Source organism: Rhea pennata, chromosome 16 (genome assembly GCF_028389875.1).
Source record: "Rhea pennata isolate bPtePen1 chromosome 16, bPtePen1.pri, whole genome shotgun sequence".
Lineage (NCBI taxonomy): Eukaryota > Metazoa > Chordata > Aves > Rheiformes > Rheidae > Rhea > Rhea pennata.
Window position 1 is genome coordinate 17,247,045 of NC_084678.1, and position 24,870 is coordinate 17,271,914.

Genomic DNA, 24,870 nt, shown 5'->3' on the forward strand with positions numbered 1-24,870 from the left:
AGCCGAGGGCGGGGCGCGTCTAGGCGGCGCGGCGGGCGGGCTCTATGGCGGGGCCGAGGCTGCGCACACGTGGCCCCTCCTCCGTCGGCTGCGGGCGCTGCGGGAGCGCGAGCGGCACCGGGAGCGGCGGCGGCGGCGGCGGCGGCGGCGGCGGCATGGGCGTGCATGTGGAGACCATCGCCCCCGGCGACGGTGAGGGCGGCCCCGGCGGGCCCCCGCGGCGGGCCCCGGGGCCGCCCCGCTGACGCTGTGTGTCTCCCCGCAGGGCGGACGTTCCCCAAGCGCGGCCAGACCTGCGTGGTGCACTACACGGGTGAGCGGCGCGGCCGCGGGGCCGAGCCCGGGCGCTGCCTGAGGGGAGGAGAGCGCGCTCCGGGGGCGGCGGGGCTGGGTGTCCCCGGGGGGCTGGGGGCTGTCCCCGGCGGGCTCGGGGGGGGGGGTGTCTAGGTGCCCCCGTGGGGCCTGGCCCGTGGGAGCGGGGTCTGGGTGTCCCTGGGGGGGGGCTGGGGGCTGTCCCCGTGGGGCTCTGGGGGGGGGTCTAGGTGCTCCTGTGGGGCCTGGCCCGTGGGGGAAGGGGCTGGGTGTCTCTAGGAGTCTTGGGGCTGTCCCCGTGGGGCTCTGTAGGGGGGTCTAGGTGCCCCTGTGGGGCCTGGCCCGTGGGGGAAGGGGCTGGGTGTCTCTAGGAGTCTTGGGGCTGTCCCCGTGGGGCTCTGTAGGGGGGTCTAGGTGCCCCTGTGGGGCCTGGCCGGTGGGAGGGTGGCTGGGTGTCCCCATGGGGCTGGGGGCTGTCCCCGTGGGACTCTAGGGGTCTAGGTGTCTCTAGGGGGTTGTCCCATGTGGCTCTTTGGGGGGGGGGTTCTAGGTGCCGCTATGGGGCCTGGCTCGTGGGAGGGTGGCTGGGTGTCCCCGTGGGGCTCTGGGAGGGTCTAGGGGTTGGGGGGCTGTTCTGTGTGGCTCTTGGGGGGGGGGAGGGCTAGGTGCCCCTGTGGGGCCTGGCCTGGGGGGGGGGTGGTCTGGGGCAGGCTCTCTGGGGCTCTGGGTGTCCCTGTGGGGCTGGAGATTTGCTCTGGGGGGTGTTTTGGTGTTCCTGAGGGAGCTGGATGTCTTTGTGGGCCTGAGGGGCTGTTTTTTCTGGGCCCCAGGGGGGTGGCTGGGTGCCCCTATAGGGCTCTAAGGAGCCTGGGTGTCCCTGTGGGGCTGGGGGGTGGGTCTGGGCCTACCTGTGGGACTCTGGGAGGTCTCTGGGGGGCCGAGGCATTCCTGTGGGTATGGGGAGGGCTGTCCTTGGGGGGCTCTGGAACAAGGTCTGGCTGGTCCCTGTGGGGCTTCCCTTGGTGGGGGGGAGGTCCTGGCCATCCCCACAGTGTTCTGGGGGTGCCTGGCTGTTCCTCTGGGCTTCCCAGGAAGGGGGTGCCCATCTGTCCCCATGGGGCATGGCTTGTGGTGGGGGTTTCCCAGCTGCCCCATGGGACACGGCCTACAGGGAAGAGGTGCTCAGTTGGCCCTGTTGGACCAGTTTTCTACATTTCCCCCTTGGTAGTGGAGCAGGAGGGCTGGTGGTCCTCTTCTCCTATCTGCATCCAGCCCACTTCTCCAGGGAGGGCCGGGAAATGTCCCGGGACTGCGCTCCGGGAGCAGTGGGCTGCCCTGTGCAGCACTCGCTGGCGGCCGGGCCTGCTCCTGCCTGCAGCGGCCACACCAGGGCTGAGCGTAGCGTGCTTGGGACGTGGCCAGGCTCACACCTTGCAGGGGTCTCGTGGGCCCCGGGCAGGGGAGTTCAGGCCAGTGCAGAGCCAGGTCCCTTGGCAGGGACCCCAGGGCCTGCAGCATTGTGAGAGATGGAGCTGAGATCTTGCGCGCTCGGTGCTCTGATGGGATGTCAGCTTCTGCCTGACTAGCGATGAATGAGCACGTGCGGGAGCGACTGGGGCTTGCAGCACCCACGCTCAGAGCTGAGTCTCTCCTGCCTGCATCCACGCACAGCTCGGGAAGAGGTTTCCGTAGTGGTAGAGGTGCAGTCCCATCCCTGCGTCCCCTCTCCCAAGTGTCACCCCTGGTGCTGTAGCCTCTTCCCACCCACGGAGTGTTTTCCAGGCTAGGCTCAGCCTGTCTGCAGGGACAGCCCCGGTAGGGTGTGATGCTGCTGTGCTCCACGCTTGCTGGGTCTGCCTGCTCTAGCGGGACGCCGAGAGGCGCTCGGCTCGGTGTGGCTAATGCAAGGCACTGTTTAAGGTTCGCACATGGTGTTTCAACGCAGGGCTGCTCTGGCAGCGAGTGTAGGTTACATTATATGCATTATATTCTAGCAGCTTTCTCAGAGCCTCAGTGGCAAATAAACCATTGTTGTTGTGACCCTGAAAAATCATTCAGGGCCCAGAGGGACTTGTCCGGGGGGTCTGGTCTCTCCGTCGACTGCCATTTGAACAGCTTCAGCGCAGCGTGTTGGTTGCTGCGCTCTTGGATAAAAATGAGTCAACCCATTTGTGGTTGTCTCTCTTAATTCTAAGTCATTTGCTTCCCACCTCCGGTTCTTTCTGCCCTCTCCGTCCTCCCAGCTGTGGGTAGTCTGGGAGGAATGGTGTGGTCTTCTGGAGAAAGTGGGCAAAGGTGTCCATCTCCCGTCTCCTCACCGGGGAAGGGCACCCTGATAGCTCTGCCATTAAGATGCAGCAAGAGGGGTGGGAGTGCTAGGCTGGCCCTTGAAGCCGGCTCCCGTAGGGCCGTCTGATGGCTCACTGTCCAGTCCATCTGCTTCTCCTCCTTCTCCCCTCTGTCCTTTTAATTCTGCTGTCCGGAGGGAGAGGAAGCGCTCGGTCTCTCCCCCGGCCGCCCCTTCTGCCGACAGCCCCGTTTCCTCTGCCGAGGGAAGAACAAAGGGACGGCTGGCAGGCAGTCAAGTGGCTCGCCGGGGGCCAGCCCTACCGCCTGCCAGCCCTCGGAGCTCCGCGGCAGCCTCTCCTCTCCGGGCCCTGCCGCTCGCCTGCGGCCGCTTTGCCGGAGCTCTCCTGCTGGGATCTCTCCCTTGCCACCTGTGCGGGTAGAGCTGCTGGGTCTGAGCTGCTGAGCGTCGCAGGTGCTGCCTCCCTGTCCCAGCCATGCTTCCAGTTTCGGGCCGCTCTAGAAGTAGGAGCCAGTGGCTGGACAAAATGCTGTCAGCAACTCATCTCCTGCAGGCCCTCCATCCTAGCAGCAGCGAGTGGAAGCACTTGTCAGTTTTTGGTTTGTTTTTAACTCCTGAGTTTGTGTGTTTCTTTAGCCTTTATTCCCTTAGTGCCCTCGGCAGAGAGGTGTCTGACCCGTCAGCCTCAGCAGGGAGTGGAAATCACAAGCCTCTGCAATGCCCGCAGGCCTTGATACTCCACTTTCACTGCTGATGCGTTCCTTGCACGTAGAGCAGCGCTAACCAAGGTGTACCCTGATGAGGGGAGGAGGGAATTTCATTCTAAATAAATGTTAGAAGCATTTGATTCTCTAGCCCTGTGGCTTTTTGTGGTGTTGACTGACTCTGGAACAGTATAAGTGATGGCAGTAAATGTGTAGTGCATTAGGTGCTATTCTCAGAGGCTCCTCCAAGAGCACCAATGTGAGATCAATCCTCTGACTGCATTTTACTTCCATGCAAAAAGCTTCCGGTGCGGGTACTGGAGATATTCAGCCTGGAGCTTGGGTGCATTTAGTGTGGTGTTCTCTAATGGGCATACAGCAATTCAGCTCTTATTGAACTCCATTGAGTTATAGATTTGCCATGACTCAATTAAAAAATATTTTCTCTACTTTGAAAAAATCTGGTGACCTGAGGGAGAAGGATTATTGGGAACCAGATTGCTTGGCAGTCCTGGCTGCTGCAGTTCAAGACTGGTCTGAGAAATGCAGGATCTCTTGCGAGAACTGGGCTGGAGAGAATGAGGCAGTTCTGTTTGGTGAGGTGTGAGCAAACTGCAGCATCTGTTGTTCTCTTGTGTTGGCTTTCGTTTCAGTGCATCTGTTTCCCAAACACGGTGCACCAAGTAAAGCGGGTATTACGTTTCCCAACAGGCCGTGGAAGAGGTGCGTCTGGTATAGCTACTGTTCGTAAGCCTGTGTAAAAATCTCAGCTCTGTGGGACCCGAGGCATTACTGTGCATGCAGCTCAGAGGAACGGTGAAGGGGTGGGCTTTTGTCTCCGACTTGCTTAATTTAGAGACGTCGGCTAAGTCAATTTTCAAAAGTGCTGGATCTCCATCCCTTCCCAGCCCAAAGCCTGCGTTTCCCAGCCCAGAGCAGTGCCTCTTCCCCATCGGGAACCCAGCTTGGTGGGGATGTGATAGCAGCAAGAGCAGCTGTTTCATCCCAAGCACCCACTCCCTGAGCAAAGCGGTCAGCCGGCTCCCACGTGGGAGCGTGAGGAGGCTGCGCTCGGGGAGATGATGCTTACTGCGGATGCTTGGAGGAGGAGGTCAGGAGCAGGGCATCCTTCTGGCCATCAGCTCGGGAGGCACTGGTCGCTCTCACTGCGATTGCACCTGCAGAGGTGGAGACACAATGGGATTTGGGGGAATTAGACCTTTTCACCTCCTGTCAGTCACAGGTCAGGCTCTATTTTTTCTCCTAAAAAAATAAAATAAAGCCTTGGTAGCATACCCAGACCGTGAACTCTCAAGGGTGGTAGGGATTTGGGAGGTCATTAATCCATTCCTTGTCCCCAGGCGGGATCAGCTGCCATGAGCCCTAGACAGATCAGTGCTCTTAATGGGAAATAGTGTCTGCAGCCTGAGGGAGGGAATAGCAGGAGCGGAGGGAGCACTGTTGGAGAGCTAATGCATTGGGGCTTTCAAAAAAGTCTTTGATGTGAAATCTGTTGCAAAGGCTGTTAAGGAAACTAAATCAAGGATGAAGTGCTCTTGCGTATTCAGAACTGTTAGGAGTAAATGGAGTGAGATTGGATTGTTGTTTTGGAGCACTGAAGTAGGTTAATTGTGGGGAACGTGAGGATTGGGGTCTAGCAACCCTGATCTTGGTTGCAAAGAGGTTGGGTCAGTGGGAAGAGAAAGTTGCTGTGCTTGAATCTGGCTTCTGGGCCGCAGAGGAAGTGGTAGGAGACTTTGCAAAGTTGGATGGTTTCATTAGCTGACTGGAGCGTTCCCACGGAGCCCCAGAGCATTGCCACGGCTGCAGGTGGGCTGGGGCGGGGAATTCCTGCTTCCCGGTGCCGGGTGGGAAGTGGTAGGTGAAGAAAGCTGGAGGCAAGTGTAAGCTGCTGCCTGCTGGGAGGGAACAGTTTTTCTGAGTGCGTGGGGGACAGGGGGAAGCATCGCGGTGTCTGCGGATTGCTGGGGGAAACCCCTGGCCGCACAGTGTCACTCCTGCAGAGGACATGGGGAGCCCGTGAGCGTGCTGGGGAGAGCCGGGGCTGGCACGTGGCTGATGCGGGTCAGTGAAACGACCTTGCCCGAGTGGCAGAGTGGCACCCTGCTCGTATGCCTGGCACACGGGGACGGGCTAAGGGCAGGATAGAAATGCTGGGAGGGACACTAGAGAAAAATGGCTTTCCCAGGCTAGATCAGCGAAGAGGGAGCAGCGATCCCCTCCCAGTACCCTTGTGTTGGTGTGCAGGCTGAATGCGGCCTGAGCTGCAAGGTCGATCAAGCACAGCCTCTCTTCCTGCTGTCTGAACAGCACCTAGAACAGGAGTTCTCTCTGTTGCTTCTAGACGCTGCCACTTTGGTACAACAACAGCAGACTGTCTGCGGTCGCAAGACGTTTCCTACCGGGGTGCGTGACTGCAGAACGGTCGGTTATGGGAGCTTAGCGCCTTCTCCTAAAGCATCCGTTCCCAAGCTGAGCTCTGGCATCCTCTCTGTGGCAAGGCCATAGCGAATGGTCGGCACAACCCTGCTCCAGGTCCAGCTGTACAAACCTGGTGGGATGGTGGTCAGAGTGGGCTGGGTTATGGGAAACAGTTGTGAGCTGCTCGCTGGCGCAGGGAGCTTGGACCCTGTGATCTAAAGCATCTGGCAGAGGTTGCTGAGAGAGGCAGGATGTAATCTCAGCTGTGCAGCCCAGTCCTTACGCAGGGGGTTGGAGCACATCCTGGTCACTCCCAGTGTAGCCAGGAGTATTCCAGGGCCTGAAATGGGAAAGTTTTCCCATCGCTCAGTCCAGCTGCAGCTGAGATGTCTGCCTCCCAGCGCTCTGTTTTGTCTCTGCCTCTCCTTGGGAAGCTGGGCCTGTGCAGAAGCCTCTTCGTCTCATTCTGCTGCCTCCTGTGCGGTGACCATGCTGAGAAAGGCATCTTAAGCAAAAGAGGGTGGAGAGAGAGGTGGATGAGACTCCAAATTCCTGTTGGCAAAACCTGAAGCTGCTAATTTATCTAGAGGGCAAGGGGCTTAGAGGCTGCCTCTGTGCATGCCCGCTCCAGCGCCTGCTTTCCAAGGGGGAGCTTCAGCCAAGTTGCACATTGCAGCTGGCATCTCGCGGATGCAGCCTGCCAAGTGTGGCAGAGACCTGGAAGGGCTGCGCTGTCTGCCCGTCCTGAGCTGCAGCCAAGCGCTGTCGAGATGGGGCTGTTCTCCGGAGTCCCTGCTTCATCCCGTGTTATGTGCCCCTGGCTGCCAATACACCTCCTGCTTCTAGCATTACACTAGCTAACACAGCCCTGGCTGCAAAGCTCTGCCCTCTGCCTTGGCTTTGGTTTCTCTCGGACCCCTTAGTGTCTGCATCTTCCAGCCCAGACCTCCAGGGAAGTCACGTCTTGAACCTAGAAGTCTTGATGTGGCCCCAATCCGCCCCTCTCCCCTGGCTCTTGCCTTTTGCCTGGTGCTGCGCCCGGGTGCGGGGGAGGCGGGTGCGCGCAGGAGCTGCTGGCAGCGGCGCTGGCTGCGCGGTGGGAGCCGTGGTGGCTTTGAACTGCGCTGCTTCATCTCTGGTAACCCACCTCCGCTGACCTGCGGGCTGCTCTGCAGGGCTTTCCTCCTCGCAGGGGTGCTCCGCAAGGTGGGAGCACTGCCGTAGGGACAGTGCAGCAGGGGAGGCCTTGCCCCTGCTGGCAGCTTTAACAAGCTGGGATGCACTGTGGGCTGGCTGCTGCTCTTGGCCTCTGGTTATTTGCAGTGTCTGGGGCTCTGGCAGGGCAACAGTATTTGCCAGAGGATGCTTTGCCTTAGTAATAGTTTTAAGATCTCATTATTTCCTTGCTTAGGGATGGCAGGGGTGATGAAATGGTTGCTTACACTTGTCCAAAGCTCGAGAAGTCTCCCAGGAGCCTCGCAGGCAGAGGAAGTGCAAAAGACAAGGATGCTGTTTCCAAAGGGTTGGAGCCTCTTGTTTCACCTCTGGTGTTTTGGTGTCTGCGGCTTTTCCATGTGGTGGAAGGAGCACAAAGTCCTATGGACCTGCACCAGGGAGCAGGGTTGAGTTCCTGTGCGTGACTCCCGTGTCCTCTTGGGCTGCGCCGTGGTGATTGATCCCCCCCTTGGGCTGGTGTAACCAGCTTAGTCCATGTTAATCCCCCTCGTCTGTGGCTGGGGTGCTGCTGGCTCCAAAACGCTTCCCGAGGCCGGATTTGGAAAGCTAAGCTCTTTGCAGGGGGGTGGCTGGGGAAGGCGAGCAGGCACGTCAGCGTCTGTGCAGGGCCTGGCACAAGAAGACTGTTCCTGCGTGAGGTCTGCAGCAACTCCCGCGGCGCTAATGATGCCTTTATGTTTCTCTGGCCTTCGTGTTTCTGATCGTTAGACGAGTTGCACTTTAGCGGGAAATGGATGCCCCGAGGGCGTCCCACACGTAAGCGCTTGCTGTGGCAAGCAGAAAAGTTGTTTGCTGGCGTGTGGTCTCTGGGGCTTCGGCTGTGGAGCCTCGCTGTCCAAGTGTGGAGGGAGTAAGGGGAGAGAAAAGTCTCTCGATTCCATGTGCACTTTGGAGGGTGAAAGCACCCACTCCCTAGTGCTTGTCCTGGCCCATGTGGACCGTGCAACGTTCAGTCCTGTAGCAAGAGCTGCAGGAGGCAGAGATGAGGAGCAGTGAAGCTGCAAGAGCGTGCTGTACCGGGTAGTCATGATCCAAACGAGACCGCAGAGAGGGATATTCGACCAGCGGCTCTTCCTTTGAAGGTGTGAGTCACCCGCGAGCCCCGCTGTGGCAGAGTGACCGTGCTCAGATGAGCAGGAGGGGGAGCATTTCTGTGGGCACTCAGAAAGAAGGAAGGAAGGAACAAGATGACTCCTTCAGCCTTCTGCAGCTGCCCAAGTTCATTGCAACACCTGAGGGTGCAGAGCTGAGTTCAGGGTCAACATGTCCCGCAACAGAGCGGCACTGCCTGCTCCAGCAGGCCTGGCCTTCGTCGTGGCCCTGCCGCCAGCCTCCCTGCTGGCGGTGGGATGGAGGCCAGCACGGCTGCAGCGCGGCACAGTGCCGGGCTGGGGCAGGAGCAGGCTCAGCGTTGAGAGGTTTATCCTGGAAGGAGGAAACGAGCAAACTCTGGGTTTATTATTCCAAAGTCCAGGGCTGTGGAGTGGCTGGCTGAGCTGAGCTGGTCCTGATGGTCAGAGCTAGGGGCCCTGGAAGGGAACCTTTTCAGGAATGGGTCTGCCTTCTATGAATTTAAATGCTTAATTCGATCCCTCACTCCCCAAAAGAAACAGGAATGTGGCCTCCTTCCTGTGAGTGAACAAGCCTGCAGCATGCTGGTGTCACGATTCCCCTGGGCCTGGGGACTGCTCTGCGCCGGCCCTTCACAGCGAGCCCGGCTCGGTGAGCACGCCGGGCTTCTCTGCCTTCATGCCCGTGCTGCTGCCTGCCAAGAGCTGGGCGTGCTTGGGGACCTAGAGACGGAGCAAGGCTGTGACCCTCGCAGCTTTCCGTGGGCTGTTGCTATTTGACAATAATTGTGATGCTTTTTGATGTGCTCCAAAACCTCCTGTGGTGTGTCGTGAAATAATGGTCCCTGCGCGGCTGCACGCTCCATCCTGCTGCTAAGCCCAAACAGCTCCGAGGAAGGAATTGGCTTGTGCAGACGCTGGCGTGGGAAATAATCGCTGTGTGGGCGCTGCTTGGTGTGTGCAGCCCCGCAGTTCCCTTGTCTTCTAGAAATCAGAGCCCACGGAGCCTGATGGAGCCTCTGGGAGGGGGCGGTTCAGCTGGGCTCTGCCGAGGGGGACCGAGCGGCCAGGTCTGCCTCTTTGCAAGGCAGTGTCCGAGTCTCCTCCCTGTCCCCGAAGGAAACTGGCTGTGGAACTGAGGGGAGCCCAGGTCCTCTTTGCTGCAACACGATGTTAAATTGGAGCAGGCCTGCTGGGGCTGGTGGCTAGCAGGTGCACTGGGAACGTGCACAGCAACGAGTCCACGCTGATGAGCTGCTCCAGCAGCAAGTCCTGCCCCAGCTGGGCTAGGAGCAGGCAGCTGGCACCCTCCTCCTCTGGATGGTCATGCAGGCCAGAGGTTTCAACGCTCACTGCCCCTGCGAAGGGGGTGAGTTTCTTCCATCCCCTTCTTTCTTTCATCCCCTCCTCTCCCAGCAGTCTGCCCATGTCGGGTACCCTTTCCCTAACCTCACTTCCTATCAGTTTGTGGCCCAGACGTTCTGGCTGTTGTTATAACGAGCCTGGACTGAGATGTAATGTCCTGTCCTCTGCAGATGATGCCTTTTCTCTTGAGCATGGGCAGTGACTCACGATGTGCCCTGGTTAAGGGAAATCGCTTTGGCTTGTGTACTGCTGAACGAGGCAAGGGGTTTGTTTTTTTCAAGACTAGAACGGTTTCCATCCGGGAAAGCAGGTTCTTGGGTTTCTTTGGGAAGTGGAGAAGTGGGAAGCATTTGCAGTAGAGTTGATTGTTGCTCTCATGAATTTCAACCCGTTTGGTGTTGTTAACTGGTCACTGCCTCTCTGATGCCACAAGCACTGGCTCTTTCTTTTTACGGTCATAGTTGCTGCAGAAGAGATGTGTCTGTGTTCGTCTGTCTAGGCAGGAAGATGGGGCACTTATGGTAGCAGATGAATCCTGTAACCCTAGAGGTCAGTTTGCAGGCTTCTGTGTAATACTTGCGCTGGGATAGCAAGGCAGTGCCCTCTAAGCATCTTGCACACACTGCAGCCGGAGTCCCTGTGGCTTGGGGTCACAGGCCCTCGGCTCAGATTCCCATTCCTTAATGCCTAGAGCGACGCTCGTGCGTGTGCCTGCCCCGTCCTTGAGCCTGGGAAGCCAATACACTGGCAGTGTTAATGCCCCAGATGCAACGCGTGCTTCCGCTAGGCTCTTCCCCAGGCTGCTCACGTGCACCTTGGGCTCTGTTCCTAGCGTGGCTGTTATTTGTCCTGTAGCCAAGTTCTCCTTGTGGAGTTGCTGCTCCTATAAGGCAGCTCTGGCTCTGAGATTCCCCAAGAAGGTCACACAGGGAGCAAGGGAGGGACTGTGGAGAGGGGAGGAAATTCCTCCTTTGCTTGTGTTGGGGAGTTATATTTAGCCTTGCGGATATCAGCCTTGTTCAGCCCTAGTTATGAGACAAGTGCCGTGGAACGAGAACTGCCTTGGGCATGTGTGTGTCCAGCAATTGGCACTGCCTCTCCCAGTGATTCCTGGGTATGAGTGTGATTTGGCTTGTGACCAGCGGGGCTGTGGCTGCTCGTGGGAAGGGCTGGAAGCCCAGACTGGGGCCAGGCAGTGCCTCCCTGCCCTGCTGTAGCAGCCCTGACTTTTTTTCTTTCCCCTCTCCCCTGTGTATGTGTGAGGATGAAAACCCGGAAACCTGCCTGTGGCTCATTTCCTGCCTGGCAGGCAGCGAGCACGCATGTTTCCGAGCGGGAGGTGGTGTTTCCTGGTGCTCACAGCCTGGCAAGTGGGATGGGATCATTCCTGGGAAGCACCAGGCCTGAACCTGCTGCTGGAAACACTGCAGGCTCCGTGCGAAATGACTCATGTTGGAGCTTTGAGATGGGGAAGATGTCCCTTGTCCATCTGCTGCCCTCTTCTATCCTTGGTCCTATGCTAGCTGAGGTCTTCTCTTTGGATCAAAATGGCAAGCAGGAACAGTCCTTCCCTGTCTGAGGGCTGCTCCTCTCTGGCTGGAGAGGCCCCTGCCCTGGTCTCTGCAGTTTCTCCCCTGCTGGTACACCCTGGGAGATGCTGGTGGGGTGGGTTTCTCCCCCAGGTCCAGCTTGTGCAGCTGTTTCCCCAGGAAGGAGTAATCTGCACCTGAGAAATCTGACTCATGGCCATGTGAGCCCTGCTGGAGGGTGACTGTCACGCGTTTAGATCGGTTCAGTTGCCAGGTCACAACCTGTTTCACGTGGGTGTTGGGCTTAGCCTGGGGCTGGCTGAGTGGCTCTGTGCGTGTGTGTTACGAATTGCATCCCTACCTCGCCTTTCTTTCCTCAGGTATGCTGGAGGATGGGAAGAAGTTTGACTCTTCTCGTGACAGGAACAAGCCATTCAAGTTTGTGATGGGCAAGCAGGAGGTGATCCGCGGCTGGGAGGAAGGAGTCGCCCAGGTGCCTGGTGCTTCTGTGTGTCTGCCTCCCTTGCAGGGGCTGCTCAGAGCTGTGTGGCTCAGGATCTGCAGTGTGGGCAGAAATCACAATGTGCACGGCTCTTTCTCTTTTTTTTTCTGTGTGTTTTCCACCCCTCCACCCCCTCTGTGTTTGGAGGTGTGGGTGAGAATATCACCTTCTGCATTGCCACCTGCCAGCTGGCAGGAATGGAGCAGGTCTGGGCCCCAGGAACACCTACAGCACGTCGGTGACTCAGCGGCGACATTTCTATACTGAGTCAGCGCTGAGTGAACACCACGAGGAGTGCTCAGAGCCTCCCGCTCCGAGAGAAGATGGCTCCTGGGGCTGCAAGCCCACGCAGAGGAAGGGCTGGTTTGCATGGCGTGGGTTCAGTCCCAGCATGCGTGACTGCAGTCAGCTCCGTGCACTATCGGAAACGTGAGGCTTGTTCCGTGCAGTGCCCACGTTGTAGCACAAGGAGGCCAGTGTCTTTAGGGAATGGCCTGGCAATCCCTTCCTGTTCTATGAAAAAACCCGTGAGAAGGACGTCTCTAGCCCTGCTCCCTCTGCTGAATGCCTGCTCCCTTTCCAGTCAGTGCTGCCTCCTTCTCGCTTCTCATGTTCTTCCTATTCCTCTTCTGTCCTCTTGTGCGTTTGTGCAGCCCAGTCCTTGCACTTACCCACTGTAGGGAACGGAAGGGGACAGATCTACGTCCCTCCTGCTTTCTCTCGCTTGGTGTCTGTGCACATCTCCTGACATGTCTCTGTTTCTCTCCCTGCTCCCAGATGAGTGTTGGTCAGAGGGCGAAGATGACTATCTCCCCAGATTATGCCTATGGCTCTACTGGTCACCCAGGGATCATCCCACCAAACGCCACTCTAATTTTTGACGTGGAGCTCATGAAATTGGAATGACCTACCCCAACCCCCTGTCCTTGGGTAAGATGGGAGAAGCAGCTGATGGGGCCAAGGGAACACTTCTTAAGGCCCCTCTGCTTGGCCTCAGGCCAGCGTGGGGAGGCGAGATGGAGATAATGGTGGTTGGGATGCATGAGAAGGATGGGGCAGGTTTCTAGCTGCGGAGAGAAGGGCTGTTGTTCTCAGGACACTGGTGATTTGGGGAACATTGTGGTGATAGGAGCAGAGTGCCCTGCCTGGCAGGCTCTTGCCACAGAGGCTTCGCAGTGCTGGCTGGACCTGTGTCAGGACCACAGAACGATGTTGGAAGGGACCTCAAGTCTGCTGCACTATGTGCTTCCACAGCAGGGCCGGGCTGCCCACTCCCCCTCATGATGGCCCTGATGCTTCTCTCGCCTGGCTGACGGCCCATTCCTCCTCCATAATTGGGGCTTGAGTTCTGCTTTGAGGGCACCATGCGGTTTCTAATGAAACTGTGTTATGAACACACTTCCTCCTTGGCTGTAGCTTTCTCCTGAAGGCTGTCGGGTTCTCTGCCAGCGGCTTCGTTACGGTGCCTCTCTTCTCTCCCAAACAGGTTTGGCACATGGAGGAATCCAAAATCTCAGCTTCAAGAAGAATGCACATGACTTTGTACGGAGCTTTTCCTGATATTCCACTACACTCATTGTATAACCTTACACCTTGATTGAATGCCTTTGGTCACTAAGCTTTGCGTCTGACTCTTCCTCCTTGTATCGTGTTTTTATGTCTTTTTAAACTATACGCCGTAAACCTCAACTCTTTTTGGGTCAAATTCTTATTTTTGTTCCAGGTATAGACTACGTTTTACCAGTAGTACGCAGATGGCCTGACCTTAGATAGGAGTCATTTGAACAAAAGGAAACCCGTTAGTTAGTTGTTTTGGTGCCGATCTCTATGGTGCATTAAAACCATAAATTGCTGCTGCTGCAAAAGCCATAGCAGAGTGAGGCTGTCGAGGTTGAATGGATGTGGAGAGCAAAGTAGCGCTAGGATTGTGTGTTAGTTACCCTGCCTGGAACCGGGGCAACGAGGAAGCAGTTTGTCCTTTCCTTGCTTTCTGGGGAGAGGACAGCATCACTGCCTGCACAGTGTTTTTACTCCTGGGAAGCTGGGGCTGCTGTACCCTTCCTTCCTCTCCCAGCTGTTGACTTTTCCATCTCACGGTGGACCTTCCACCTACCTGCCTTTGGATTTATGGAGATCATTTTCTCTTTAGCCATCGGAGCTCCGCAACTACTTAGAAATTCAACTCGCATTGAGCTTTCTTTAAAAAGGAAAACGAGGCAAAAGGAAGGTGCTGGCTACAGGGGAGGTGGCAGGGCTGGTGGGGAGTCAACTCAGAAGAAAATGCCTCCCTTCTAATCTCTCCCCCCTTGAAAGGAAACATCAGATCCCAGTTGTCCCCAGTCTGAACATACCTGACCGTTCCCTCCTGACACCTGATGCTGGTCATCGCTGCTTATCTGGTCTCACTCGATGCATAGCTTCCCCCTGCTGCTGTCCTATCTGCCCCCTCCTTCCGCCCTGCGTAGTGATTTGGTAAGAGAAATTGCCGCCGTTCACGTCCTTCTCCACCGCATAAAGGTATCAAGTTTTATTATTGCAATAAAAATGCTTTATGCTGGCTTTTCTCAGTTCTGTGTGTCGGAGGTTTTTCCCTCGCCTGTGTGCCGCTTAGCGCCGCTGCTCTCCTGGGAGGCAGCCCTCGCCCGGGGTGCTGACGCCGCTTCCGTGGCTGGAGGGTGCTCTGGAGGTGAGGAAGGGCTCGCTTTGCGGCGAGGCTCTTGAGCTTGGACCTTCAGGCACGGAGGGACGGCTGCGGCTCGCAGGTGATTTGGAGCGGGGGAAGCGCGCGCGGGTCTTGCTGCGGCTCCCGATCGCGGCAGGGAGAGCTGGCTGTGCGCGGAGGGGCGGGTACCCGGTCTCGCGGGACGGCGCCTGCGCTCGCAAGCAGCCGGAGGCCTGGCTGAACCGCTCCTTCCCGCAGGCCGTGGCGGGCAGCGTGGGAAATGCTCGGTGCCACGGGCACGGGCCCAACTAGTTCTCTGCTCCTTGGAGCGATTTTTGACTGCTGTTATTGTTGTGTGTAGTAATTGGCTGGGATTTGTATATACATATTTCTATCCGGTGGTTAGAGGAGGCTGGATGTTGCTACGTGTGCAGCATTGCTCTTCCAGCAGCTGCTATTCACAGGTCAGATCAGCCTGGACCTTAAAAACCTGGGGTGTTTCAGCACCTTTCTTGGTGTCCCGGGTGCAGACGCTTTCCTAGATTTGCAGGGCCTTTTTTTTCCTTAGAAACCCTTGCTAGGACAGCGGCATTGGCCGTGTCTGTGCTCTCACCTAGCCAGGACAGCAGGGGCTGCTGCGTCTGTGGCTTTTGGACTGCCGTGCTGAAGCTTGCACGGTTGCTGGTGGCGCCCAGGGAATGCTCTGTGGCTCGTGGTGTAGATGCCCCTGGGTCATTGCTGCTCTGAGTGTCCACGTCAGGGTTAGGGGAATCCAGTCTGGTGCCCGGGGCTTTGCACCGTGCCAGTGTTCCCACCTGCGGGGAATGGGCTGCATGTTTTGCGTTAAAGGTTCCAGTTCCCAAACCTGGTACTTGGATGTGTCGGAGTAATTCTGCTGCTGCCCCCAGGGAATTGGGGTCTGCAGCCCCGGCGGCGATAGCTCTGTGCGCCGTGTCCGGTTCTGCTGCTCGCCCTCCGAGGACGTGGCGAATCCAAGCGCCCGAGCCTCGGCGAGTTTGCTGGGAGCAGGGGTTGCACTTAAAGGAGGATGTGGTGAGGCTGAAAAACGAGCTGCCTGGACTAGCCCTCTGATGGGTCTTTAGAAGCGATATGAGAAGACTTAAAAGCTTCTGCAGGTTGGACTGCCACCACCTGGGCTCCCGGGGCTGAGCCCTCCGCTGGCACTTGCCGGGGTTGTTGCATGCGCGCAGCTCTGGGTGCCTCGGGCTCGCCGTGCCGGAGTTGGGTGAACGTTCCCGGGTGTCCCGGCCCTGCGGCGTGTGCGGCACCCGCCGCTGAGAGGTGTAAAGCACTTCCCTTAGCTGCTCTGTTTGAGGCCCGGCTCCCCCCGGGCGCTGGCGCCGGCGGGGCTCGGCTGGCTCTCCCGTGCTCCGGGGCACGGCGGCGGCAGGAGCGCCGGGACGGCTGCGCGCGGCGCGGGCCCTCGTGCCGGGCTATCGTTCGCCGCCGGCTGGGAGAGGGCGGCGTGGGGCCGATGCTCTCGGCCACGCTCCCCTGGCCAGTCTCGACGTCCCCGCGCCCGGGGCGCCGGCACGGGGAAGGACGGACCCGCAACGTGGCCATGGGCACTTTGGTGCGCGCTGCCGGCCGTGGCCACCGGCGATGGGTGGAAACTCGAGGCCGGCATGTGAGTTAATTCCCTTTTTCCTAAAGGAAAATTAATGAGGTTTAATTATTAAGCAGCGCCAGGCTGGGCCGGGGCTCTCCGTGCTGGCGGTGAGCTGGAGGCCGGGCGGAGGCAGGAGGGCGGCGGGAGCCGGCGCCGCGGCCGGCGGCCGCTCCGCTGCCCTGGGCGCCTGGCTCCCGTCCTCGTCCTCTCCTCGCCGACCTTCGTCTCGGGGCCGTTTGCCAGCGGTCGGGGTGCAGCGTGCGCGTGAGGCGCGGGCCCCGGAGCACACGCGTGCCGGCGCAGGACCGTGCGTGTGGCACGGGGGCAGCGCCGGGAGCCCCCTCGGTGGCGAGGCCCGTGCAGGGCGTTTTCTCACGGCCACGCAGCGGGGCACCGGGGGGCTAGAAATAGCACGAGTAGATAAATCGTTTCCTCCCGGCCCGGCACGCCGGAGCGGCGGCACAGGGTGAGCCCGGGGCCGGGACATGCCCGGCCGCGCGCCCTCCGCCCGCGGGGCCCTGGCTCTGTTTTTCCGCTGCGGCGTGGGACTCGTCTCATCGCCCCGCACGCCCGGGAGGCAGCAGGGGCTGGAACAGAGGCATCAGCTGGCAGCGGCGGAGCTGGGTTGTGGAGCCGCTGGCGGGGAGGGGGAGATGCCTCGGGGTGGAGGGGGGCGCTGGGGGCCGCCGCGGAGCACCGGGGTCCGGGAAAACCATCCCCATCCCCATCCCCATCCCCATCCCCATCCCCATCTCCATCCCCATCCCCATCCCCATCCCCATCCTGCCTGTGCTCCTCGACGGGGCCAGGCCTCTTCCCGCTGCCCCTGCCTGCCTTCCTCTTCCTCCTCCTCTTCCTCACCTGTGCGGCAGCAGTCAGCTGAGCGGGCCAGGCCCCTCCCCGGGCCGCTGCGCCCGGATAAAACCCCGGGGTTCGGGGCAAAGGGCAGCGCCGGAGCCGGGAGCTGCCTGCAGGTGAGTCCTGCGGGGGAGGGCTGGGGTCCCCGTGCCCCCGCCCCCGCGGTGCCTTGCAGACCGGCTCTGTCGGGCAGGCACCGGGTATCCCTCACCCCCCTTCCCGGAGCATCCCGGCCCTCGGGGCGACGCGCGCCGGCGGGGAGCAGCGACGGGAGGGTTTCGCCCGGGGCGGCACCTCCCGCCCGGCGCAGCCCCCGCGGCTCCCCAGCCCCCTCGCCGGGGCCGGCGGCGATTCCCGGCCGCTTCCCGCGAGGAGCCGCGTCCCGGCCCGCTCGCGGGTGGCTCCGAAACGCCCCGGCCTCGTCCGCAGGCGCAGCCGCGGGAGGCAGCGATGGCAGCTCTGTACCCCTCCCTCGAGGACTTGAAAATTCACCAAATCCTGGAGGTGAGCGTCGGCGCCCCGAGCCGCCGCCGAGCCGGCCCCGCTGCCGGGGGGCGAGGGGGGCGGCCCGGGGCTCCCCGGGGCCGCCGTGAGCCCACGCCGTCTCTCCGCAGGCGCAGGCGAGCGCCGGCGCCCGGACCCCCCCCCACGGCGCCCGTCGGGGAGGAGCCGAACCTCCCCCCCGGCGCCGGTGAGCGGGTTGCGCTCGGGTCCCCGCGGGAGGGCACTGCCGGGGCGGGGGGGGGGGGGGACACGGGCCGTGCACCGCGCTCGGCTGAGACCCTGCAACTCGGTACACGGGCTGGGCTGCCGCTTGGGGGGGGGTTTCTCCTCCTTCCCCCCCCCCCCAACCCCGCCCGTTCCCTCGAGCCGGTCACCGGCTCCCTGTCCCCAAAGGTGGTGGGGGGGGTTCCCAGGGGGAAGGGGGGGCGACATGGGGGGGGGGGGGTCCCGGCAGCGCCGCCGCCGAGCTGAGCCCGGCCTCGCCATGCCCCCCCCCCGCCGCCCGCAGCGGTGCCCGCGCTCTACCCCGACCTGGCCGCGCTGGAGGAGCGCGCGGGGCCGCGGCGGGCGGGCGGGCGGCCGGGGCTGCGCGAGATCCACCTCCGCAAGGACGAGCGCGGCGACACGGGGCTGCGGCTGAGGAACGTCGACCAGGTGAGGCCGTGGCCGGCGGGCGGGCGGGCGTCCCCGTGCCCCCCCCCCGGCGCCCCCCATGCACCGCTCCCCTTGCCCGTGCCCGTCCCCAGGGCCTCTTCGTGCGGCTGGTGGAGGCCGGCTCGCCGGCGGCGCTGGCGGGGCTGCGCTTCGGCGACCAGGTGCTGCAGCTCGACGGGCGCAGCTGCGCCGGCTGGAGCAGCGGCAGGGCCCGCCGGGCGCTCAGGAAGGCGTCCGCCGAGAAGCTGGTGCTGGTGGTGCGGGACAGGTGAGGCCGGCGGGATGGGTGGGGGGCGCTGGGGGCCGCGCCGACCCCCGTCACCGTCACCTCCATCACCGTCACCCCCCTCACCATCACCACCACCATCACCCTCATCACCGTCATCATTCCCCCCACCCTCACGCCCCTCACCCTCACGCCCCCCCCCACCACCCCCATCACCCCCCCCACCACCATCACCCCCCACCATCACCACCACCTTTGCCCCCCCCACCCCGCTCTGCTCCCCGCAGCCCCTTCCAGTGCACCGTGACCGTGCACAAGGACAGCGCCGGGCGCCTGGGCTTCGTCCTCAAGAAGGGGCAGATCGTGTCGCTGGCCCAGGACGGCTCCGCCGCCCGCAACGGCCTCCTCACCCGCCACCGCGTCTGCGAGGTGAACGGCCAGGACGTCGTCGGCCTCCAGGTAGGGCCGGGGCCGCGGTGGAGCGGGGCTCGGCCCCGGGCGGCCGCCGCTCGCCCCCCACCCCGCTCCTTCGCCCCCCACCCCAGGACAAGCAGCTCACGGAGGTGCTGGCCGCGGCCGGGCGCGCCGTCACGCTCGCCGTCATCCCCGCCGTCATCTACAAGCGCGTGGCCAAGCGGTGAGTCCGCGTCCCCCCCGCCGCGCACCCGCTCCGGCAGGCGCCCGACGCCGGCTCCAGCGAAAGCAGACACGGACCCAGCGACGTTTATTACAGCCACCACAGACAGCGGTTACAGGACAGCGGAAACGACAGAAGGGGGGGGGTACAGCTTTTTAAGTTCTGTATTTAAAAAATATATTATATAGATTTGTCTTTCAAATATAGTCGTTACATTTATTTCCTGGCAAAGCTTTGGATAGTCTGGCAGACGCGTACGCACACCCACAAACACATTGCACGAGAGGCTGGCGTCCCAGCGCCGCGCTGCTGCCGTTTCTCCCCAAACCTCTCCGACGGCAGTCACCTCCTCCTCCTCCTCCTCCTCCTCCTGCTCCTGCTCCGCGCGGCCGGGAGGCGGCTGCCGCGACGGCGCGGGGACGGCGGCACCAGCGCCGCGCGGGCAGCGGGAACGCTCCTGGCTCGAGCCGCCAAGAAGCTGCAGACATTCAGGTGCGGGGCCGGGGCCCAGGGAGGGCGCAGGGGGCCCCAGATCGCGCGCTCCCCGGCTGATCAATCTTTGCTGTCTTTGCTTGTTTAAAAAAAAAGAAAAAAAAAAAAGGCATTTTTGTCTTTTTTCCTGGCAGGCAAGAGCGGCTCGGCTCTGCCCAGGGCAGGCGGGGCCGCCTGCCGATGCCTCCCCCCTGCTGCCTCCATGCAACAGGGCTCCAGTCTTTACCAAAAAAAAAAGAAAAAAAAAAAGTGAATATAGTGCACAGCAAAAAATGAAGGGTCTCGACCACGAGGCTCCATCCCAGGGCCGCGGCGGCTCCGGCTTGCGTGAGGTATATCCGATTGCTGCGCGGCCCCGGGGAAACGTCTCCCGAGCAGCTCGCAGGGGGCCGGGCGGGACGAGGAGGGTGCAGGAGCGGCGGGGAGGGACCCTCCGGTCCCCTTTTCTCCTGGCAGCTTTCCTTCAGCCGCCGAGCTGCAGCCAGCCCTGTTCCTGTGCCCGGAGAGAGGAGCTTGGTGCCCCGCTCCTGCCTCGGCTGGTGCACGGGCCCGGGGCGCACAAGGAAGGGGGGAAAAAAAATGCAAAGAAAAGCGAGTGCAACGAGCGGAGGCGAGTCCCCGCGGCACCGCGCGGCTGCCTGCGTGGTCGCCCCTCTTCCAGAAATGGTCTTTTTTTGTTGTTGCTTTCCGAGGCGCCCCGCTCCTCCTCCCAGCCCTCCCGGCGGTGGGGCGCCCCGCGGCGCTCGGGGGGCTTTGCGCGGCCGGTCGGGGGCGGCGGGCGCCTAGGGCTGGGAGGCGCCCGGGGCGCCGACGGAGCGGCAGCCGATCCGGCGGATGGAGTGCAGGGCCACGGTGCAGCAGCCGCGCAGCAGCGAGCTGATGTTGTAGACGGGCTGGCCCTGCCGGCGCTGCGAGCGGCACAGCCAGGCCACCGTGGGCACCGCCGGCACCACCACCGCCAGCAGATCCACCAGGAAGTGGCGGCTCCAGTAGCTCTTGGACGGGGCCGCGTCGCGGCTCGTCTCCGCCGCCGCCTCCTCGTCCGCGCCGCACGCGATGGCCACGGGCTGGCTGCCGCCGCGGGGCTGGTGCACGGCCGGGTTGCGGCAGGCCGGTCCCGGGCCGTCCTGCTTGCCGGCCCCCGCCTCGGCCCCGGCGTCCAGGGCCGCCAGGTCTGCGGCCCCGGGGAAGTTTGGCGGCTCGGCGCCGGGCGGGAGGTCTTCCATTTCGGACACCCAGGCTGAAGTGGGGCTCCCCAAGCTGCAAGCCTGGGACTTCATCACCTTCTCCAGGAGGGTGTCCAGGTCGGGCTGGTAGTGCAGCAAGTCCGTCTGGATGGCGCGCTCCTGCATGCAGCTGGCCTGCACGCCGGCCTCCACGCCGGCCCGCGCGCCCAGCAGCTTCTCGTAGGTGCCGCTGGCGGGGAGCCGGGCGGGGGGCTCGCGGGGCCCGGCCCCCTCGGCGCGGGGCTCCGGCCAGTCCGTGCGGCTCGGCGCCTCGTCGGCGTTGGCGAAGCCGCTGTCGGCCCCCTCGTCCGCCGAGATGGTCTGCGAGCCGCCGTTGCGGTCGCCGGCCGCCTGGTCGCTCAGCTTGGTGTAGGTGGAGCTGCGGGTGAGGGAGCGGGCGGGCGAGCCCCCCGCCGACTCGCCGGCCCCCTCCTCCTTCGGCGCCCCGTTCTGCGCCAGCTCCATGCTGTGCAGCAGCGTCTCCAGCTTCTTGTTCTGGATGTTGATGTCCACGAAGTACTTCTGGAGCCCCTTGTCCTTCTCCATCAGGTTGTTCTTCACCGTGTCGATGACCTGCTTCAGCTGCTTGATCTCCTTGCGGGCCTCCTTCAGCGCCAGCTGGGCCTCCACGCGGTGGCACTCCTCCTCGATCCAGTCCTCCTGCATCCGCGACAGCTGCGTTTTCAGGTCCTCGATCTCGGCATCTCTGCAACAGACGGACAGGTCGGGGGATCGGCGGGAGAGGGGAGGCGCGCCGGAGGCCCCGCGGCAAGGGAGAGCCTACGGCGCCCACGACCCGCGGCCCCCCCGGGCCAGCGCTCACCTGTCCTGCAGCCGCTCCTGCGTGTCCTTCAGCCGGGCCTTCAGGTGCCTAATGCAGACCTCCTTCTGCTGCAGGGGCGTGAGGTACTGCTCCGGCGTCGGGGGCTTGATGCCGTGGTTGTCGCTGCACAGGTTGTACTTGGCAGGCCGCCTGCGGAGACACGGCGGTCACGGCCCCCTCCAGCCGCGGGGGGGGGGGGGGGGCTCGCTGCCCCGCGTGCGCGTGGACCGCAGGGGACCGGAGGGGCCGAATTCCCCTCGGAGCATCCCGGAGGGGAAGCACAGAAGCTGCCCTGGACGCCTGGAGACGCGGGGACTCGCGCCCAGGGAGAGCAGGGCAGGTGGGGGCTGCACCGGCACAGCTCACGTCTCTGGCCCAATGCCCGGGGCAGCGCAACAGGCGCAGGGTGCCCAGGGATGGGTGGAAGAGCTGCTGCTCCAGGGCCACACGTCCGGGCTGGGCCGGCAGCAGTGCGGGGCACACGGAGAGCTGCAGGAAGCCTGAAACCTTCGTGCATCGTGGCGGGGAGGCCCAAGCCCCGCCGTGCGTCGCGGCGGGGCGTCCTTAAACCCCGTGCGGCGCGGCAGGAAGGCACAAACCTCCTGCGCGCCACGGCAGGGGAGCCCCCGAGCCCGCACACCGCGGGCGGGCAGCCCCGAGCCCCGTGCGCTGCAGCACAACGGCCCCGAGCCCCGCGCACGCGCCAGCGCGGCGCCAAGCCCCCGTGCCCCGCGGCGGGGCAGCCCGGCAGCGCCGGCTCCGACCCGGCCAGGCACCCGAGCAACGCGCCGGGAGGAGCCGGGCGGCTTCGTGCCACCCCCCGGCAGCGGGGCGGCTGCCCGGTGCCCGCGCCGGCGCGCCCGCCTTCCCCGAGGGGCCCTCCGAAGCGGCTCTGCGGCCGGCGCCGGTTACCTCGGCGTGGGGCTGCTGTCGCTGCCCTTGCAGGAGCCCGAGTTGCTGCTGCTGCTCAGCGAGGAGGTGCCGTAGGTGTCCCTCCCGGGGGGCGAGGGGCGCCTGGAGGCAGGGAGAAGAGGCTGCGTCTCAGGCCGAGTGGCGGAGGGCGCCGAAGACTTAAAGAAGGAGGCAAAGCCACTCCGTCCATAGACCCCGCGGCTGCCGGCCACCGCGCCGGGAACGCACAAGACAAAAGGACAAAACAAACAGCAGGGATCAAAATGGCACTGGCACCGGCACGGCACGGCACGGCCGTCCCCGGCAGGCTGCGGCCGCGGGCGAGCGCGGAGGCAGGGCCGGGCGGGCCCCGCTCCGGCGCCCCGGGGATGCCGCTGCAGCCCCCCGGCCCCGTGACGCCCCTTTTCTCCAGCTTATCAGCTGCCGGAGAGTTTTTCTGCGGGCTAAGGTGCTTCCCGGCTTTGCTGCCCTCGAGCCCGGCAGCCGCACCCCGGGCGCCGGGCGCGGGGATCTCCGCCAACGCCGCCAGCTGCCGCGGCGGGGAGAGGGACGGGGCGAAGCACGTGCCTGGGCGGCTGCAGGCACGACCGGGGCAAGCGCTGCGCAGCGGCCGGGCACGTGCAACGGGGCGCCCAGCAGCCGCCGGCGGCCGTCGCGCCGCGCCGCCAAGGGCCCCCCACCCCGGGAGAAGCGCTACGCCGGCTCCGGCGCGCGCTGCCGGTGGCGAGAGGCAGAAGCATATTCACCTTCGCGAGCCGGTGGAAGAACGCCTGCTCCCCGGCAGAGACATTGCAGCGGCGCCGCAGGTCCTGGCCGCGGGACCAACCGGTGCTTCAGCTGCGGAGGTAACGGAGAGAGGCGGTGAAGGCAGGGCACCGCCGCGCGCGGGAACGGGCAGCGCGCGCCGCGCCGCCGGGGAGGCTGCCCCGGCGGGGAGGCATCGCCGCAGGCCCGCGGGCGGCGGGGACGGCCCTGGCGACACGCGAACGCTGCCCCGCGGCGGTTGCTGTGCCCTCCCCAAGCTGCCCTGCGCTCCCGCATTTTATTAACTAAGTCCAAATCACCCGTTCGCCAGTGAAATCAGGTGATCAAACACAGTCCTCGCACGATGCTGCAGGAGCAGCCAGTCTCCTACGAAACCCAGCTCTTGTTTTCCTCTACATAAATAGGCCAGATCCAGAGACCTGCAGGCGGCTGGGGCTGCTCGAGCAGGACGCTGCAGAGGAGAGAAAACCCGAATCCGAGCGCCGCTGGTGCACGAGCCGGCGCCGGAGCGATGCCCCCGCGCCCGGGCGCGCTCGCAGGCTGCCAGGGCGGGGGACGGTGCAGGGTCTCCTGTCCCGTCCCGTCGGCCCCGAGCTGGTTCGAGCTGCCGGCGTTTGCCCCAGATTTTGGCTGCTTCAGCTGCCAACCAGCTGGCGGGCGACGGGTGACGCCAAGGGCTGCAGGGTGGAAACGCCGGGAGAGGACCCGCGGCGGGGGGGGGGGGTGCTCGGGGGGCGGGAAGGCGTCCGGCCCTGCCTGCCGGGTAAAAGCCGCAGGAGCGACAGCGCGCAGGGCTGGGCGGCGGCTAAGGCAGCACCGTGAATCAGCACCGGGCGCGCGAGAGCCGAGCGCGGTCGGCGAGGAGCCCTCCCTGCAGCAGAGCCGCGCCGCGGGGCCACCACGCGTTGCACGGTGCTGGCCCACGCGGCCGGAGCAGTCCCGGGCTGCCTCTGCCCCCTGCTCTGCCCCGGTCGCAGCAGGTCCCTTCGCTCGCGAAGATGCTCTGCTGGGAGGGAGCCCTTCGCGCCGGCTCGGGGCTGACGCGGCACCGAGCAAGTGCCGGAAGGGGGGGGAGCGTGGCCGTGCCGGCAGGGCCCCCGTGCCGGTTAGCACCGTGCCGGGGCACCCGCGCGCGGCCCCTCGGTGCCTCCCGCCGGCACCCCGCGGCCTCGGTGGGGAAGCACACCTCCTCCTCCTCCTCCTCCTCCTCCTGCCCGTGCTGCAGGCTGCCCAGGAAAGCTGCGCTAGACAGACTTCTCACTGAAGCTAACAACACCCGCGCCCACGTGCTGCACCGCTGCTTCAGACTCTGCGCCTAAAGGCGAAGGTAATCCCCCACCCGCACGCTCAGGGGCATCGGGGTACGTATTTAGAGCAAAGGGAGCCTGGCCGTGCAAGCGCAAGGAAATCCAACGTCATCTTAGCGCAGCTGAAACGCAGGAAAGGACCAAGCAGAAGGGACGTCTCCTTCCCGCGCGCTCCGTCCCAAGCCGCCGCCGCGGGCCGAGGGCAGAGCCCTTCCCACGGGGACACAAGGCGCCGGGGAGCTCTTCGCTGAAGGCACCGAGGGGATTTTCGGGCTCGCAGGCGGTTTCTGCCGCGGCCGCTCGGCCGTTAGGCATCAGGAGGAACGCGCCGGGGGGGGGACGGGAGGCGTTCGAAGATAAGTAACGGAGCCGCTGCCGGGGAGCGCCAAGAGATGCAGCAGCAATTGGCAAAATCCAGGAAAGCATCTAATGGACGGGGCGCCAGGGAAGAGCCGGAGCAAAGCCGCAAGGACAAACAGAAACGCAGAAACCCCGCGGACGCGGCCGGGCGGAGAGCGCGGCGCAGGGCCGCGGCGCCGGGGAGGCGAGCAGGCAGCTCCCAGCAGCGGCCCGAGGCTGGAGCGAGCCCCTGGAAACGACCGCCGAGAGCCGCGGCCGCGCGCGGGGAAACCCCCGGCGCGGGAGCCCCGCGGAGCGCCGCGCCGCGCCGGGAGCTCGCGGCCGGCAGACCCACGCCGTGCCGAGG

General features: G+C 63.5%; 3 protein-coding genes across 4 annotated transcripts; 2 read left to right on the forward strand and 1 right to left on the reverse strand.

Moving 5' to 3' along the window:
• Positions 1-81: 81 nt before the first annotated feature.
• On the forward strand, positions 82-14,035 carry FKBP1A (FKBP prolyl isomerase 1A). Its single transcript, XM_062588972.1, has 5 exons — positions 82-192; positions 266-313; positions 11,347-11,459; positions 12,246-12,398; positions 12,955-14,035. Exons 1-4 carry the CDS (start codon positions 156-158, stop codon positions 12,372-12,374), a joined length of 327 nt encoding a protein of 108 aa, XP_062444956.1. The 5' UTR covers positions 82-155; the 3' UTR covers positions 12,375-12,398; positions 12,955-14,035.
• Positions 14,036-17,552: 3,517 nt separating this feature from the next.
• SDCBP2 (syndecan binding protein 2) lies at positions 17,553-18,820 on the forward strand. Its single transcript, XM_062589559.1, has 5 exons — positions 17,553-17,577; positions 17,631-17,776; positions 17,869-18,044; positions 18,290-18,461; positions 18,548-18,820. Exons 1-5 carry the CDS (start codon positions 17,553-17,555, stop codon positions 18,641-18,643), a joined length of 615 nt encoding a protein of 204 aa, XP_062445543.1. The 3' UTR covers positions 18,644-18,820.
• Positions 18,723-22,922, reverse strand: SNPH (syntaphilin). Of its 2 annotated transcripts, none has more exons than XM_062588971.1 (4): positions 22,839-22,922; positions 22,093-22,194; positions 21,181-21,330; positions 18,723-21,063 (listed from the first exon to the last, which is right to left on the reverse strand). In XM_062588971.1, exons 1-4 carry the CDS (start codon positions 22,880-22,882, stop codon positions 19,914-19,916), a joined length of 1,446 nt encoding a protein of 481 aa, XP_062444955.1. In that variant the 5' UTR covers positions 22,883-22,922; the 3' UTR covers positions 18,723-19,913. The 2 variants fall into 2 exon arrangements, with proteins under 2 accessions (XP_062444955.1, XP_062444954.1); XM_062588970.1 differs by having other exon boundaries at positions 22,093-22,293; positions 22,839-22,882.
• Between the last annotated feature and the right edge of the window lie 1,948 nt (positions 22,923-24,870).